Here is a 17,213-nt window from a genome sequence, read left to right on the forward strand (position 1 = left end):
CACCCGCCCCACCTCGGCTTGAATGGGTGGATCCGGAAGGCCGGGCGCGCGGGGATTGCGCAGGCGCAGAGGCGCCGGTAACATGGCGTCCCGGCCGAAGCGGCGTGCTGTGAGCCGCGTGCCCCCGGCTCTGGGCGATGAGGAAGAGGAGGATGAAGTGGAGGAGCAGGACGAAGACGACAGTGACGAAGAAGAGGATGAAGAAGACGAGGTCGTCAGTGAGGTGAGACGCCCGTGCGACCCCGGTTTACCTTCTGTCTGGGGGAAAAAAACATAAACTTTTTGACAACCAAAGCCGTGTGAATGGGTGAGCTGCCTGAAGTGGCGGCTTCCCGCTACCTGAGGGTCTTGAAACAGAACCTGGAGGTGAGGAAAGGCCCTCACACAGGCACCACGTCGGTCTTTGACACATCGCAGCCACAAAGGTGTTTTCAAAAGGCCTGCCCAGGCCGGGGCGGCGGGGGGCCCCGGGCCCTCCTATCGCCGCACCACCCTCCTCGGTGACGGTGTTTAGTTCTCAGGCTGAAGCCACAAACCCTCCCGGGTCCTCAAGGCCCCGAGTCCACCCACTGCCCTCCCCGCGGCCTCCGCGCCGGGGGTCCCGGTACCCGCCTACCTCAATGCGGCCCAGCCGCGTTTCCCGGAGGCCCGCCTCCTCCTCAGCTGTTCGCGCTGCCTGTATTATTATTCCTGCAGTGATTTCCCTCCGTTGTTCAAGTCTTAGCTAAGTCGACGTATCTTCCCTTCAAACCAAGTCCTGGTGACACGTTCTCATAGAACTGGGTCCTACCATAGAGCCTGGCGCTAGGAATACTTAATGTTGTTCGTTAAAAAGCAGAGACGTTACTTTGCCAACAAAGCTCAGTCGGTAGAGAATCTGCCTGCAGTGCAGGCGACCTGGGTTCAGTCCCTGGGTCGGGAAGATCCCCTGGAGAAGGAAATGGCAACCCACTCCAGTATTCTTGCCTGGGGAATTCCATGGACAGAGGAGCCTGGTGGGCTGTAGTCCATGGGATGGCAAAGAGTTGGGCATTACTGAATGACTAACACTTTGTTTCAGAGACATTACTTTGCCAACAAAGGTTCGTCTAAAAAGCTATGGTTTATTCAGTAGTCATGTATGGATGTGAGAGTTGGACCATAAAGAAAGCTGAGCGCGAATGAATTGATGCTTTTAAACTGGGGTGCTGGAGAAGACCCTTGAGAGTTCCCTGGGCTGCAAGGAGATTCAACCAGTCCATTCTAAAGGAGATCTGATCTAGTCCTGGGTGTTCATTGGAAGGACTGATGCTGAAGCTCCTATATGTTGGCTACCTGATGTGAAGAACTGACTCACTGGAAAAGACCCTGATGCTGGGAAAGATTGAAGGCAGGAGGAGAAGGGGACGACTGAGGATGAGATGGTTGGATGGCATCACCGACTCAATGGACATGAGTTTGAGTGAGCTCTGGGAGTTGGTGATGGACAGGGAAGCCTGGCATGCTGCAGTCCATGGGATCTCAAAGAGTCAGACACGACTGAGCAACTGAACTGAATGTTTGTTGAATGAGTAATTAAGACTGAATGGTCCTTAAGACCCTAGAATGCTTAATAGGTACCCCAAACGTAACACGTCCAAAGCCAAAGTGGTAATTTATGCTCCTAGACTTTGCCATGTCTGTAAATGTTTTCCAAAAACTGGGGTCCCTTCTTGGTGGGTGTCGAGCCTACAGACACAACGAAGCCCAAGATTGGAAGAAGGAACTATTTATTCTTGCAGCAAATAAGGAGAACACCGAGGATCTTTGCCACAGCCGTATCTTTCCAAACAGCAAAACTGGGGTGGTTTTAAGTTGTTGTTCAGTCACTAAGTCATGTCCAACTCTCTGAGACCCCATGGACTGCAGCATGATTCAGCGATGCTACCCAAGCATCCTGTCAGGTTGGTTTATTTTTCTCCCTCAGTTCTTGTCTCATCGCCAACAAAAATTTGGAATGATGGACTCAAGTGTTTAAAACAGCAGAAAAGTTACAGCTCAGTTACAGCTCAAGCAGACAGATCTTTTATTAAATAGACACTCTCAAGACACGGGAGCAGGCCTACACCAATGGAGTTACCGTAATGATCCCTTTTGGTTTCCCTCTTTTTTTACTTCCCATCTCCTCCCTTTGGTTGTGCAGGGGACAGAATAGGGCCTGAACCCACCACCAATCAAGAAATGGGGTGCAAATGGGCATACACTCAAGACCAATTGACAGTTGCATGACAACAGGCTCTATTGTGCATCTCTTCCCATAATTTAGTCTGTTGTAATCAGATGTATCTATGTGTAGAATATTTATGAACCCTTAATAGGCTCCTAGCTGCCTAGGGTTATTTTGAGGAAGCCCCTGTGGTTGGTTTGTATCCACCCCACCCTGTGTCTAGGGTCCATCAGGAGTTGGAAGAGTCTCTGGTTATTTTGTATCGTATCTGTGAGCTCCTCTAGGCACTTCTGGGATGGGGTATAGGAATCAACGGGGATCCTTTTTGGCTGGGCCACCTTCCGCTGCTCATGCCTAACTTCTACCTAACAATTTCATCCTCATCCTTTCTGCCTAACAATTTCAGTCTCCCCCTTCCCCTCTTGCCCCTGCATCAGGGTCTTTCCAGTGAGTTGGCTCTTCACATCAGGTAGCCAAAGTATTGGAGCTTTAACTTCATCATCAGTTATTCAATGAATATTCAGAGTTGATTTCCTTCAGGATTGAATGGTTTGATCTACCTGCAGTCCAGGGGACTCTCAAGAGGCTTCTCTAATACCACAATTCAAAAGCATCAATTCTTCGGTGCTCAGCCTTCTTTATGGTTCAACTCTCACATCCATACATAACTGGTGGAAAAATTATAGGTAGCTTTGACTATACAGACCTTTGACAGCATAGTGATGTCTCTGCTTTTTAATATGCTGTCTAGGTTTGTCATAGGTTTCCTTCTAAGGAAGCAAGCATCTTTCAATTTGGTGGCTGTGGTTACTGTCTGCAGTGATTTGGGGGCCCAAGAAAATAAAAATCTGTCACTGTTTCTATTTTTTCCCCCTCTATTTGCCAAGAAGTGATTGGATTGGATGTCATGATCTTAGTTTTTTTTTAATGTTGAGTTTAAGCCAGCTTTTTCACTCGCCTCTTTCACCCTCATCAAGAGGCTCTTCAGTTTCTTTTCACTTTCTGCCATTTCTGCATATCTGAGGTTGTTGATATTCTGACAGTCTTGATTCCAGCTTGTGAGTCATTCAGCCCGGCCTTTCGCATGCTGTACTCTTCATAGAAGTTTAATGAGTAAGGTGACAGTATACAGCCTTGACAGACCCTTTCCCAAATTTTGAACCAGACTGTTGTTCCATGTCTGGTTCTAACTGTTGCTTCTTGACCAGCATACAGATTTCTCAGAAGACAGGTAAGGTGGTCTGGTATTTCTGTCTCTTTAAAAATTTTCTACAGTTTGTTGTGTTCCGTACAGTCAAAGGCTTTAGCATAGTCAGTGAAGCAGAAGTAGATGTTTTTTGAGAATTCCCTTGCTTTGTCTATGCCATCCAATGTTGGCAATTTGATCTCTGGTTCCTCTTCTTTTTCTAAACCCAGCCTGTACATCTGGAAGTTCTCAGTTCACGAACTGCAGAAGCCTAGCTTGAAGGATTTTGAGCGTAGTCTTGCTGGCATGTGAAATGAGTGCAATTGTATGATAATTTGGACATTCTTTGACATTGCGATTGGAATGAACACTGACCTTTACCAGCCCTGTGGCCACTGCTGAGTTTTCCAAATTTGCTAACATATTGAGTGCAGCACTTTCACAGCATCATCTTTCAGGATTTGGAATAGCTCAACTGGAATTCCATCACCTCCACTAGCTTTGTTCGTAGTGATGCTACCTACGTCCCACTTGACTTCCCGTTCTAGGACGTCTGTTTGTATGTGAGTGAGCACACCATTGTGGTTATCTGGGTCGTGAAGACCTTTTTTGTGTAGTTCTGTGTATTCTTGCCACCACTTCTTAGTCTCTTCTGCTTCTGTTAGGTCCATACCTTTTCTGTCCTATTTCGTGCCTGTCCTTGCATGAAACGTTCCCTTGATATCTCCAGTTTTCTTGACGAGATCTCTAGTCTTTCGTATTCTATTGTTTTCCTCTGTTTCTTGGTGGTGGTCACTTAAGAAGGCTTTCTTATTTGTCCTTGCTAGTCTCTGAAACTCTGCATTCAGTTGGGATATCTCCTTTTCTCCATTTCCTTTCACTTCTTTTCTCAGCTATTTGTAAAGCCTCCTCAGACAGCCACTTTGCCTGCTTGCGTTTCTTTTTCTCTGGGCTGGTTTTGGTCGCTGCTTACTGTCCAGTGTTGAGAACCCCCATCAGTAGTCCTTCAGGCATTCTGTCTACAGCTCTAATCCCGTGAATCTATTTGTCACCTCCACTGTATAATCACAAGGGATTTAAGTCATAGCTGAATGGCCTAGTGCTTTTCCTTTCTTTCTTCAATTTAAGCCTGAATTTTGCACTAAAGAGCCCATCATCTGAGCCACAGTCAGTTCCAAATTTTGTTTTTGCTGACTATATAGAGCTTCTCCATCTTTGGCTGCAAATAATATATTCAATCTGATTTAGGTATTGACCATCTGGTGATGTCCATGTGTGGAGTTGTCTCTTGTGTTGTTGGAAGAGGGGGTTTACTATGACCAACATGTTCTCCTGACAAAACTATGTTAGCCTTTGCTCTACTTCATTTTGTACTCTGAGGCCAAAGCTGCTAGTTATTATCTCTTGACTTCCTACTTTTGCATTTCAATCTCTTATGATGAAAAGAACATTTTTTTTTTAAGTTAAGGATACATGTATATTCATGAATGGACTTAAGCAGAGGAGAATTAAGCATAACATTGAGGCAAAGGTTGATCGAGTCCCAGCTTGAGTTAATTGAAGTCGGAAGGGTCACCATCTTTATTCCATCCTCCACTTCGTGGGGACCTTACTTCCTGCAGATCTCAGATACTATTAACTGGGACTTTTATCACTGCACTGTTTAATTACCTTTTCTCTGTTCCTTTGTATCCTTCAGATAATTAATTACTGAGACCTGTTTGAGGGCAAGCACTGTGGCCAGGCTTAGAATACAAAGTGGATGAGGCCAGAATGGCTTCTCTTATGTCAAGAAAGCCATTCCTGGTTCTTTTTCACCTGGCACCCCCTCACTTATCTGCTTTCATAAATGGTTCCCAAATTCACGAGCTGCTCAAGTTCAAAACCTGAAAGTTAAATTTAATTCCTCCCTTTTCCTCAAAATCTTGTTGGCTTTACCATCAGTAGCCAGACATTTCTCATCAGTGATTCTGTGCCGATCACAGGCCACTCTTCCACTGTCTCTTGCCTGGACTTCTGTAGTATGTTTTAACTGGCTACATTCTTGTAACCTCCAGTCTGTCCTCCATCCACAGCAGAGAGATCTTTAAAAAATATAGGTCTGGGGACTTTCCTCACTGTCTCGGTTGAGACTCCACCCTTCCACTGCATGGGACCTGAGTTTGATCCCTGGTTGCAGAACTAAGATCTCCATGCTGCGTGGCATGGCCAGGAAAAAAACAAAAAAAATGTAGCTCTGTTCTCCCTTTCTTGCTCTGACTGCTCTGGTGGGTTCCCGTTTCATTTGTAAGAAAACCCAAAGTTCTAATGGTTATTGGACTGAGAGACAGCTGGTATGGCAGGATCAGAATAAAGAAGAGAGTGGTGGGGAGATGAACATGAGTGGGGGAAGTGTGGGTGCAGGGTGAGCACTGTTCTTATGGGGGGGTATATAATAACTCGTTACTGACTGGAGGATTTTTGCAGAAACTAACATCTGTGGCTTGCAGTTTATGTAAGTGAATATTGAAACGTCTTCAGTCAATGTTTAGGTAACAAAAGATGTGTTAATATGTCTCTGGCCAATAATGTGATAAAGCTCCATGGAACAGAGCTTTCCCTACAAAACAGCTCTGCTCTTTGGCCCCTTCCTTGAACGTGGTCTTATCGTTTTTTATTTAGCACTTTTAACTGGCTGTTTAGCTAACTTTGGGTTGTAGAAATCAGTGCTTGTGTTAATAAGGATAATCAGACTACCAGTGGTTGAAAATTTGTATAGTAACCACCACTGACGATAGTGTAAGAAACCAGGCACTTGCGTGTAGTGTTGGTGGGATTGGTGGGGGGACAGTTGGACAAAATCAAAGCTTAAAATATGTGAATCCTCTGATTCAGCGATACTGCTGGTAATTTACCTTCCAGCAATAATAATAATACTAATAAGGCATGATTTAGGATCCTCAAAGGCTGATCTTATTTAGCACTTAAAAGCCTTTGAGGTTTTGTTTTTGGAGTGAAGTAATCCTTTCGTTTATTTATGGAATATTTCAGTGGTGTTGCTTCTTAGAGTCTGCTGCTTCACGGTGAGAGATCCGTTTGCTTAGCTGCACAGACCTTTTGGTTACTTGTACTCAGCACGTTTCCTCCTGCCTCAGGGCCTTAGTACGTGCTGTTCCCTGTGCCTGGAACTCTCTTTGCTAGTCCTTAGTTCCCAGCTCAAGTGTCACTTCTCTAAGGGAAGCCTTTCCTGAATTTCTGACTCCTATTACCTAAGTTCTTATAGCCCCATTCACCTATTTGTAGCCTACAAAGGTGTGATCTTCTGTTTATTTCTATGACTATTTCCTTAATGAAGTCGCTCAGTCATGTCCGAATCTTTGCGGCCCCGTGGACTGTAGCCTACCAGGTTCCTCCATCTATGGGATTTTCCAGGCAAGGGTACTGGAGTGGGCTGCCATTTCCTTCTCCATGGGATCTTCCCGACCCAGGAATCAAACCTGGGTCTCCCGCACTGTAGACAGATGCTTTACCATCTGAGCCACCAAGGAAGCCCATTTCCTTAATGTCTGTGTTCCCGCCTAAACTGTAAGCTCCACGAGGGTGTGACCCTTCATGTCTGCTTTTCACCTTGAGTGCCTGTCACGGTGCCTGGTGCAGAGTGGAACTCAGTAAACATTTGCCCAGTGAACGAAGCCTGGCCTTGTATCCATGGGCTGAATCAAGCTCCAGGCAATGCCAGGGACTTTTGGAGTGTTTTTTCTTTGTTCACACTTACTGCAGTCAGGTAAGAGTTTCTCCTTTGCTTTACTCAGAACAGACTTTCTCTGCATTAAATCCAGGTCTCTCTGAGCACTCTGTTCTCCGGCTTTGGTTTCAGATGAGATGGTGTGAAGGTGCTTTGTTGTCTGTGCAGATGGCAGTCTTGGCGATGTCGCTTTTTATTTTGAAGCCTAGACAGTTGTAGTTCTTTTGGTAACATTTTCTTCTTTTCCTCCTTTCGCTGGCATGTTCTGTAGATGGAGATAGAGCCAAAAAGAATGGGGGAGGGGGGAAAGATGGGTGGAGGGAAAAGAAAAATGGGCAAATGGAAAATAATGCCTGAATTAGTGAGTTATGTATGATGACTTACTTTGTGTGTCATTTACAGGAAGTGAATATTGAATTTGAAGCTTATTCTATCTCAGATAACGATTATGATGGAATTAAGAAGTTACTACAGCAGGTATGGTCTTTTATTCCTTGCACATGAGTCTGCTCTTCTAAGAAATTCCAGGCCATTCAATATAAGTTCTGTCAGATTTCAGTTTTACTCTTTTAGAATTCCCATTCCTGCCTGCCTTCCTTGCCTGGAGGGAAGATTGCTCTTTTCCTTTTCCAGGGCTTGCTCCCCTATTTGAGCCTCTGCTCCTAGACCTCTTCCTCTGATGAACATATCTAAGTGTTCTGTGTCTTCAAGTGCCCTCCCTGTCCTCTTTTAATTACTTGTGCTGTTATTCACTTTTTCTCTAATTCATTTTTCAACTTCTGGGGTTTGGAGGAATTCTCGTGTAATCCCCCGTTTCACTGCTCCGCCATCTGGTGTCACAAGCAGCGGAGGCTCGGCTCTCTGCCCGTCAGAGCCTCCAGAGTCTGTGGCCTGATGTCCCCCTCCGCTCTCTTCTCCCTATCCTGACCCTCCCAGCACCTCCTGAATTACCACCGACTGCCTCTTCTCACAGCGCTGTGCCTTGACTTCTTTGATTCTCTTTGCTTTTTCTTTCCTTTTGGGTTGCTTTTCTGGGTCATCTTCCTGGTCAACTCATTTGAAATTTCACTATTTTTATTTGCATATGGAAATGAGAAGTTTTATTAGAAACCATTCTTCGATTTTAAAATAATTTTTTTCTCTTTTAGCTTTTTCTAAAAGCCCCTGTGAACACTGCAGAACTCACAAATCTCTTGATTCAACAGAACCATATAGGGAGTGTGATTAAGGTGAGCAGGACAGTGGTGTTTATTCTGATTAAATTAGCTCTGTATCCTAAGTTCCTTCTGATTTACATCACACAGGCCAGAAACTCAGATTGGAAAGTATTACTGGCTAGCAGGCCATCTCGGCAATCCAGGGTTATTAAATGCAGTGTTCCAGGCAGTGGCAGTGGGTGGTAGGGAGACACGTAGGCTGATTCAGAAGAGACTGGGGAGGTGAGATGCGACCGGGCTTAGTGAGTGACCGGGTCTGGGAGAGGGGAAAGGAGTCGAAGAGGATTCTGCAGGGGCTGTCTGGAGAACCACAGTCCAAGTGTGGAGGAGGATCAGGTCAGGAAGGGAACATGACTGTGGGTTTATACGTATTGGTTTGATTTTCGTGTGATACATGCAAGTGAGCAGTGGGGCAGCAGCTGGAGTCTGGGGTGTTTTCAGCAGATAAACGGTCACTGACATCATGAGAAGGGTTGAGATTGCTCAGGGAGGGCAGGGACGGACTCTGGCCGCACCAGCGGTAGCTGAGTGAGTGAACTGAGTGGCAGAGCCTGCAAGGAGGCTCGGGAGTGACAGAAGCGGGAAGGGGGGAAGCTCTGAGTGGCATCATGCAAAGCAGGGGGTGGCGTTTGGAGGAGGAGGGGCAGGCCGGGCCGAGTCCTGCCTCTGCTGCATCCTCCGCTGGCTCCGTCACCTCTGCGGCCTGACAGGCTGCCCCGCAGCCTAGTGTCTGAGGACACAACAGTTCTGCTTGGTTCGTGGAGCTGTACTTGGAACAGAGCTCCGTGAGGCTGGCTCCTGTTTGCTTCAGTCACAGTAGCTGGAGACGCTCCAGCGGGGCTGGAGGATTTTCTTGCAAGGTGGCTCACTCCTTGACTCCACCGGGAGCCCAGCAGGGACTGTGGGCCTCCCTACCCGAGAGCCAGGCGGAAGTGCAGCACTATGGTACCGAGTCGTTCCAGCATCTGCTTGGGGAGCAAATGTGAAGGTCCATGCAGGTGCAAGGGGAGGGCACACAGACCCCCCCTCAGTGGGAGGAGTGTCTAGGTCAGTGTCAGACGAGGATGTGGGATCGGAGAAGGGATGGGGACCACCTGTGGACGGCAGTCTGCCCGGTGACCTCACATAGGCCCACGAGGCGCTCTGTTCACGCGGGCGGTGCTGGTGCTCCTCGAGAGCGGTGGGCGCACAGGGTAAGGTGTGTACAGCGGGTCTGGTACCAGCACGGGCGCAGTGCGTGTGGCCTCCGCATGAAATCTTTTTATATCCCCACACCTATCGTCTAGCAAAACGGCTCCACCCCAGTCTAAGGCTCCACTCTAACGTCATCAGTGTCGGCCGTCTCACTTTGTTTTCAAAGCCAAAGTTCTTGAAAAAGATTCTGCGTTCAATTTCTACCTCCTCTCCTCCTGAACACCAAACACCCCGATCTGGCTTTTAGGCCCGACTCTGCTGACGCCCTGAAATGGATGGGGTCACTAGTACCTTTGCACAGCAGACACTGTGCAGCCCTGCGGCCAGCATGCAGGACCTCTGGCGTGCAGAGTCAGGAGAACGAAAGGAGTGACGCCCCGGAGGCTTCCTCCCGCGGGCTCGGTGGGGAGAAGCAGGCCGCCTGCCCTGGCAGCAGGTAGACATGAGCTCTTGCTGACGAGTGTCCTGAGACCCGAGGGACACCAGTGAGAAGCGGTCACTTTTATTTTTGAAAAAGTTTATTCTCTGGTTGGGGGATTCATCCTTTAATTGAAATTACACAAATAAATCTAAAGTACATTATGGCTTCCTTGGCTCCCACAGAGACACCTGAGGTGTCCCAGGGACCAGACTTCTTCTGAGGACAGGAGCTGCCCAAACTTCCTGCACCCTGTGGAAGTGGGGGATTTGGACTGTTCGAGAGAAGGCATTTTCGAGGGTCGTGGAGGGAAGTGGGGGGCTGTGCAGACCGCACATGCTTGCTTAGCTGGAGACTTGGGGCCCAAGAGGCTCGGGAGAGGTAAGGGGTGGGCTGGGAGGAGGCCGGACTCGGGTCAGGCAGGGCGGCTCCTGGGGGGAGGTGGGTGGTGGTGGACGAGGCTGGGCTGTGGTGACCAGCAGGCCCCGTGCTGCTGCCTAGATGCCTGATGGGCTGTTGAGGAGGAGGGCTGAGCGTGTTCCAGAGCGCTTGTTGCTTTTCAAGGAAGCATTTGGCAGGCTTCGCCCTGAGGGAGCCTTTTTCACACTCCCTGCCCTTGGCCTGGGGGTACCAGCAGGCTTCGTCACAGTGGCTGGGGGTCCACCGTCTGCTGTTGCTCTCAGGGGGCCTGGGCGGGTCGACACAGCACATTTCCTTCTGCTGCTTTCCCCTCTCCTCCGAGAGCAGGCGTGCCCTTGGGCCTCTCACCGGGACTGGTGGTCTCTTCTGAGCCGCCTTCTCATTTTCTCCTTTTGCACCCTCTTGTTTTGTTGGGCCTAAGGCTTCCCTCACCTTGGCACATCATTCGTTTGGGTGACCTAGGCCTTAGCGGCCTTGCCTGAGCCACCCTACCCCTCTGTGTTCAGTAGATGTGTTTTGTTGTAGAGCCTGGTCGCCCCCTTGCCTGAGGTCCCCTCAGTGGCATGGTCAGCTCAGATCCAGGAGGCATGCCCCCTTACCCTCCCCAGGTGCCAGGCCCCCCTGCAGCTCTGTCTGCTTTGACTTGGCCCCTGCAGGCAGGTCCACTCTGCTCTCTGTTCCTGCTGAGGCCCTGGCCACAGGAGGCGCCCTGGTACCGCCAACTGCTCCTGCGCCTGGCTGAGCGGCGGTGCTGGGACCCCTTCCCGCAGAACAAGTTCAGGGACACTCGGGGCAAGCCTGGGTCCCTGCTGTCCTTCGGGGTAAGAGCAGCAGCCTCATTTAATTCATTCAGCATATCTTCCCCAAGGACTTAGTCTGTGCCAAACTCTGTGCTGGGGACTGGGGAAGCTGCGGGAGGAGTTTACAGCTTGGACGAGCGGACAAGCAGCAGGTGAAGCGAAGTGTGGCGGATGCGTTGAGTAGAGCCGAAGCAGGAGGTCAAAACGCGAAAGGGTAGGGTGGCTCAGGAGTCATGTACTCCACTCTTGTGCTGCTTTTGCAGTTTCTCGTTTCCCCTCGCCCCCTTCTCTCCTGCCCGTGCGCTGAGGCGTTGTTCATCGTCACCTGTGGTCATGACTGGCCAGTGCTCTGAAGCATGGGTTTTAGGTGAGACAGTGTTGTGGACGCACAAACAAGCCTGGGCGGCCTCCAGCGTCACTTAGGAAACAGACGAAAATGGTTTCCTTAATGAGGGCTTATCTGTTCTGGACTTACAGTACACTGGGCAGAACGTCTTAAGAGTCAATAAAGGTATTGAGAGCACCCAGCCTGTAAGAAGAGGACAGAGTCAGGGAGGTGAAGTGATAGGAACAGGGCTGCACAGGTTTAGTCCATGAGGCTTTGCTAAGGCATGACAGTAAAACAGTTTTCATTTGAAATTTGAAAAGATAAATGCCGCCCAGATTCCAGGACTTTGTACTGCACTTCTCAACCAAAGGTAAAATGAGTATTTTTTTTTTTGGAAACAGCAAACGGATGTTTCAGAAGACAGCGATGACGAAGTGGATGAAGACGAGATTTTTGGTTTCATAAGTCTTTTAAATTTAACTGAAAGAAAGGTTGGTTTCATTGGGTGGCCATTAGAGTGGTTATTCCTTAGGCCAGAACCTAAAAAGTTAATTCTATTTAATCCTTGATGAAAGTGTGTTTTATATCAGACAAAGATACTAGATATAAGGACATGTGCTCTTGTGAAATCTTACTGTAATCCTTTTTTCAATTTGAAGGTATTTTTGTTTCTCTTTGAATAATCTGTATCCAGTTAAAGTCATTTACTGCCTGTGGTATAGAGAATTGTCCTCCGAGGTTTTAAGAATGACTTTTCTGATGTCGGTGTGGACACAGCTGTTTTTGCCGTCTCTACAGCTGTTTTTTTTGATTCTGAGTCTTCATTGCTTCCTGAAATTGAGGACACTCACATTTATTTGTATTTTCATTCATTTTTATTGACTCATTGATGGGTTCTAGTTAAAAAAAAACAAACCAAAAACCTCCTTAGAATAAGATGCAGGCTGCCCTTTATCTTAATTTTTAAGTGAACTTTTCAAATACTTTCATCTTATGAGACGGACTAGAGTTTCTATCCCAGTATGTCTAAGTTAGCATAACCTTCTCTGACCACTGAGTATATAACCTTCTCTGACCACTGAGGATGGGCTAGTAAATAACCAGGTCTAGTTACTTTTGAAAAATAATCAACACTGAAGACTTGTAAAGTGAAAGTTGCTCAGTTGTGTCTTGAGTTGTGTCTCTCTGTGACCCCACGGACTATACAGTCCGTGGAATTCTCCAGGCCAGAATCCTGGAGTGGGTAGCCTTTCCCTTCTCCAGGGGATCTTCCCGACCCAGGAATTGAATCGGGGTCTCCTGCACTGCAGGCAGATTCTTTACCAACTGAGCTGTCAGGGAAACCCAAACACTTGTAAGGTTTTTTTTTAAAGGCTTTGGCAGGAAACCACACTTACCTATAAGATACTAAAAAGTGATAGTTCTCATGTTTATGTTTTCTTCTGTGGGTGACGGCCTGTGATAAAGAGTGAGCCTTCTCTCTGCTTTCTAGGGTACCCCTTGTGCTGAGCAAATTAAGGAGTTGATTCTGCGCCTCTGTGAGAAGAACTGTGAGAAGAGCATGGTTGAGCAGCTGGACAGGCTTTTCAACGACACCGCCAGGCCTGTGGGCTTTCTGCTGAGCGAGAGATTCATTAACGTTCCCCCACAGATCGCACTGCCCATGCACCAGCAGCTCCAGTAAGAGGCTGGAGCGCGCCTTTCAACAGGCTTCCCCAAGTACATTCAGAAATGTGACTCCGGTGGAATACACTGGTTTAAGCACGTGTGTGGGGAGTGCCTGAGATGTATGCGTTACTAATAGTAGGCTTTTTAATAGTTTTAATTCCTTAGGACTGTTGTGACAATAGTCTTAATAATCGTAAATATTTAAATGGTATAAAAATAAGAGTTTCATATACACTTTAATGCCCATTTGACCGAAGTTTTTCACCTGCTTCATAGATAGGATTTCTGTTACACGAATGAAATGTAAATAATTACAATAACAAAACAGTAAAATTCCTAAATTCCATTGGGATATTCTGTGACGAGTGCAACCATGGCCCTGATACTGCCTCTCAGGCTTCTCAGGGTTTGTTATTGTTTTGCTTTAATGCACGAGCTTTAGGTTTACAAGAATCTTTTAAATGTATGGAGAGATAGGAATTGATATTGCCTATGCTTTGACATAGAGGAGGATGAAATTACAGATGGACACCCAGGCTTTACAGAGTATTATTTCTCAGAGGTCAGGGTACATCGTTGTGATTTCCCTGGAAGTAGTTGGTGCGAATGTGACTATAGTTTGAAACCTTTTGGTCTCCCATTTTTCCTTTATACAATTGCTTTTTAGTTTCGCTCTTTGTCCCTTGCCCCCGCCCCTTAGCTGCTGCTCATACTGTACTTGCGGAGCCTGTTTGTTTTGACTTGTCTTTTTTCTGATCCGCTGGAGCTCATGTTTGTTTGATTTCATAGGATCAGCTTTCTCCTGATCCTGTGAAAGAAAGCCGATGTGGGTTGTTCTGAGTTTCTTTATATTTTTGTTTAGCCAGACATACGGGGTTATGTATGATTTAAAGGAAGGAAGGAAAGAGTTAAGGTTTCATTGCTGTCTCATTGATGTGGTAGTTCAGGGCATCTGTCTGGCCATTTCTGGCAGGCCAGAAATAAGTCCCAGGTGCCAGTGAATGGAGACTGTAGAGGTCCCCTGCTCTGATGGCATCGTTCATGGCTGTGTGCCCTTGTGTGTTTCAGTTAAATGTTTTAGAAAATCCAGATTCTTAGGTATTTTTAACAGAGCAGTGATGTTGTGTGAACTTGAGACTCATCTGTTAGGTTGCTGTGTATCTGCAACTCAGAGCGTTCAGCTGTGAGTCACCCTACCATCCATCATAAAAGGCGCTGCCATAATCAACTCAAGTGCCTCTGGCTGCTTTAGAAGCGTCCAGATCTAACGTCTGTCCGTTAAGCCTGTGTCACCACAGAACTCCTTGCAGAGGTCTCAGTGGTTTTTCCTGTGCGCTGGTTTGCCCACGGATCTTGTCTGACCCAGCGGGCAAACCTTGTGTCCGTGTCTGTACCTTGTAGGAAAGAACTAGCAGAGGCGCACAGAGCCAACAAGCCATGTGGGAAGTGTTCCTTCTACCTTCTGATCAGCAAGACATTTGTGGAAGCAGGAAAAAGCAATTCCAAAAAGAAACGGAGCAACCAAAAGAAAGACGAGTTAATGTTTGCAAATGCAGAAGAAGAATTTTTCTATGAGGTAAGACTGTCCTGTTCCATCTCTCTGTTTAAATGTAAATAAGGATTTTCTTAATAATAATCAGGATTTCTTGCTCTCTCTCTTTGTGCCAAAGTTCAAGTGTGGCCATTCTGTTTTTAAACCTCTGTACCTACAGCGCCTCGGAGCCAGTAACAGAGCAGGGAGGAGGTGATTACCGAGCCGATCACACTGATGGTTGGGCATTTACAGTGTGCTTACTATGAGGTCTTCGTTCTCCCAGCGCTCTGGGAGGTGGGCGTTAGCCTGGTGCACAGGTGGGGCCGTGGAGCCACTGCCTGGTGGGTGTGGAGGGCGGGGTGGGCCCTGTGCCCCTGTTGCTGGCTCCCACGCCGCCCCGTGCCCTGGGACCTAGAGGCCGTGCCCCTGGTGTGTCCCTGTAAGCTTGTGCCCGTGACGACAGATGCCAGAGCGCATACTTCCTCATGCTGCCTGCTTCTCAAAAATGTAAAGTCTCTGAGGAGGACCCATTTTCCTGGATTGGATGATATGACTTATTTTAAAAGGCGCCCACTGAAGACAAAAGCACTATAGATTCAGCTCTGTCCTTGTTTTTTTAGGAAGTAAGTAAGTGAAAACTGTTTAAAATGTGTACCTCAGCGCTTGAGGTGGACCGTGTCAGGGACAAATGTGCGGGTGTTTTAAGATGGGTTGGTCACACAGACTTACTGTCCTCACATGAAGCTTTATGCCAAGGAAGCAGCTGGGACAGTGCTAAGACTAGCCTCACGGTTCTTCTCATTAACTGTCAAATGTTATGAGTCTTAATTTCACTTGCGTATCCCAAGATTATTGAGAATCAAATGGGCTTGTGAATATGAGTGACTTCAGAATTATAAAGGTGAAAGAAGGTGAAAGTGAGTCGCTCAGTCGTGTCCGACTCTATGCGACCCCATGGTGTAGCCCTCCAGGCTCCTCTGTCCATGGGGTTTTCCAGGCAAGAATTCTGGAGTGGGTTGCCATTCTCTTCTCCAGGGGATCTTCCCAACCCAGGAATCGAACCCAAGTCGCCTACACTGCAGGCAGATTCTTTACCCTCTGAGCCACGAGGGAAGCCAGGGTACTATCACTCAGCTGCTTCTTCACCTCTTAGAAGTAGGATGCTTCTGCTTCCTCACGCAGGTTAGAAGCCTCCTTGGGGAGTGCTCTGTAACGTCTGCCTGACTGTCCCATGTGAGCTTCGTTTTAACTGTCAGCCTTATTACATTTGCCACACTATTGTACTTCTTGTTATTGATTAAATGAGCTTTGCCTTCAGCTTGTGTGACTTTTAAATTTATGGTTCTTTGGTTTAGAAGGCAATCCTGAAGTTCAACTACTCAGTGCAGGAGGAGAGCGACACGTGTCTGGGAGGCCGATGGTCCTTTGATGACGTACCGATGAAGCCCCTGCGAACTGTGATGTTAATTCCAGGCGACAAAATGAGTGAAATCATGGAAAAACTGAAAGAACATCTGTCTGTCTAACCCATCTCCCATGGACCGTGGTGGGCTGGCTTCTGCACAGGTACCAGAAGACTTGTGGAGGCTTACTGGAAAACTGATGACTTTATTCAGACTTTATTCAAAAAGTAGGGTTCTGTCACCCGTGTCTGCGACACATTTACAAAATACCTTTGCTTTTTTAAAATTTTGGTCAAATTAAGAATGGTTGATTAAAAACTTTTCCAGTAAGAAGAAAAACATGGGGTAGTATTTAAAGAACTCAATAAAAACTTCTATTTTTAGTTTTTAAATAACACACAGAACGTTCTTCCGTTCAGGACCCCGTGTGGGCTGTGGCGCCTCGTCCGCGCTGCCCCGCTGGCCGGCCGCCACGCCGCCTGTGGGGCGGGTATTGCACATCAGGCGTCGAGGACGCTCCGCAGCGTCACTGCACACTGCATCTCTGCTCAGTAGTTTCAGGGCACTTGTCACACATCTGCTCCTTTTTCGATGTTGAAATAGGGGATAGGTGATCCATGACTTGCTGTAGAATGTCCTTACTTTCACTAGGAGGCAGATTACTGAAATAGTATTGTGGTGCCAGTTGCATAAATCTGTTTAAAACAAAAAATTATTAGTGGGGAGAGATTACCAAACAAACATGACTGGACCCTTCCCAGGCCTGGGGAGTCTGCCTCCAGAGTCTTGATAGTCTGAACTTCTCAGCGGCTCAGTCTGCCTTTGTAGGATGAGTACTTTGTGGTTCTCGTAGGACCAATACAGCTGCCTTTCTAGGAGAAGCTGGGTTCTGTCACTCTAACCACCGGGGACTGACACCTTGGTATCTCCCCCAAGGCCGTCACAGTTCTGCAGCAGGTCAGATCAGGTGCTCGGGAGAACTCTGGGTGTGTGGGAGAGGGAGTGTGTTTGCATCTCTTACTAACAGCACGCTTTCCAGCGGCTGAAGCTGGACACCCCTGTAGTTGCTCTGGCTCCTGCCTGGAAAGATCAGCTGCCCGAGCGTGAGTGGCGTCTTCCCAGTGGGCCTGCACCTG

General features: G+C 47.6%; 2 protein-coding genes across 5 annotated transcripts in view; one reads left to right on the plus strand and one right to left on the minus strand.

Annotated features, from left to right (window-relative positions):
• The first annotated feature begins 15 nt into the window (after positions 1–15).
• On the plus strand, positions 16–16,472 carry LOC102407999 (BRCA2 and CDKN1A interacting protein). Of its 2 annotated transcripts, XM_006080437.3 has the most exons (7): positions 24–223; positions 7,498–7,572; positions 8,244–8,324; positions 11,874–11,963; positions 12,965–13,152; positions 14,542–14,716; positions 16,030–16,472. In XM_006080437.3, exons 1-7 carry the CDS (start codon positions 83–85, stop codon positions 16,198–16,200), a joined length of 921 nt encoding a protein of 306 aa, XP_006080499.2. In that variant the 5' UTR covers positions 24–82; the 3' UTR covers positions 16,201–16,472. The 2 variants fall into 2 exon arrangements, with proteins under 2 accessions (XP_025129688.2, XP_006080499.2); XM_025273903.2 differs by lacking the exon at positions 11,874–11,963 and having other exon boundaries at positions 16–223.
• Positions 16,278–17,213, minus strand: part of DHX32 (DEAH-box helicase 32 (putative)) — a 52,779-nt gene continuing 51,843 nt past the window's right edge. For all 3 annotated transcript variants that reach the window (XM_025273896.2, XM_006080436.3, XM_025273895.2), the window contains exon 12: positions 16,278–16,772. In XM_025273896.2, the coding sequence (XP_025129681.2) occupies positions 16,604–16,772 (169 nt within the window). In that variant the 3' untranslated portion in view covers positions 16,278–16,603. The remainder of the gene's footprint in view (positions 16,773–17,213) is intronic.

This window comes from Bubalus bubalis, chromosome 23, assembly GCF_019923935.1.
Source record: "Bubalus bubalis isolate 160015118507 breed Murrah chromosome 23, NDDB_SH_1, whole genome shotgun sequence".
Taxonomy (NCBI): Eukaryota; Metazoa; Chordata; class Mammalia; order Artiodactyla; family Bovidae; genus Bubalus; species Bubalus bubalis.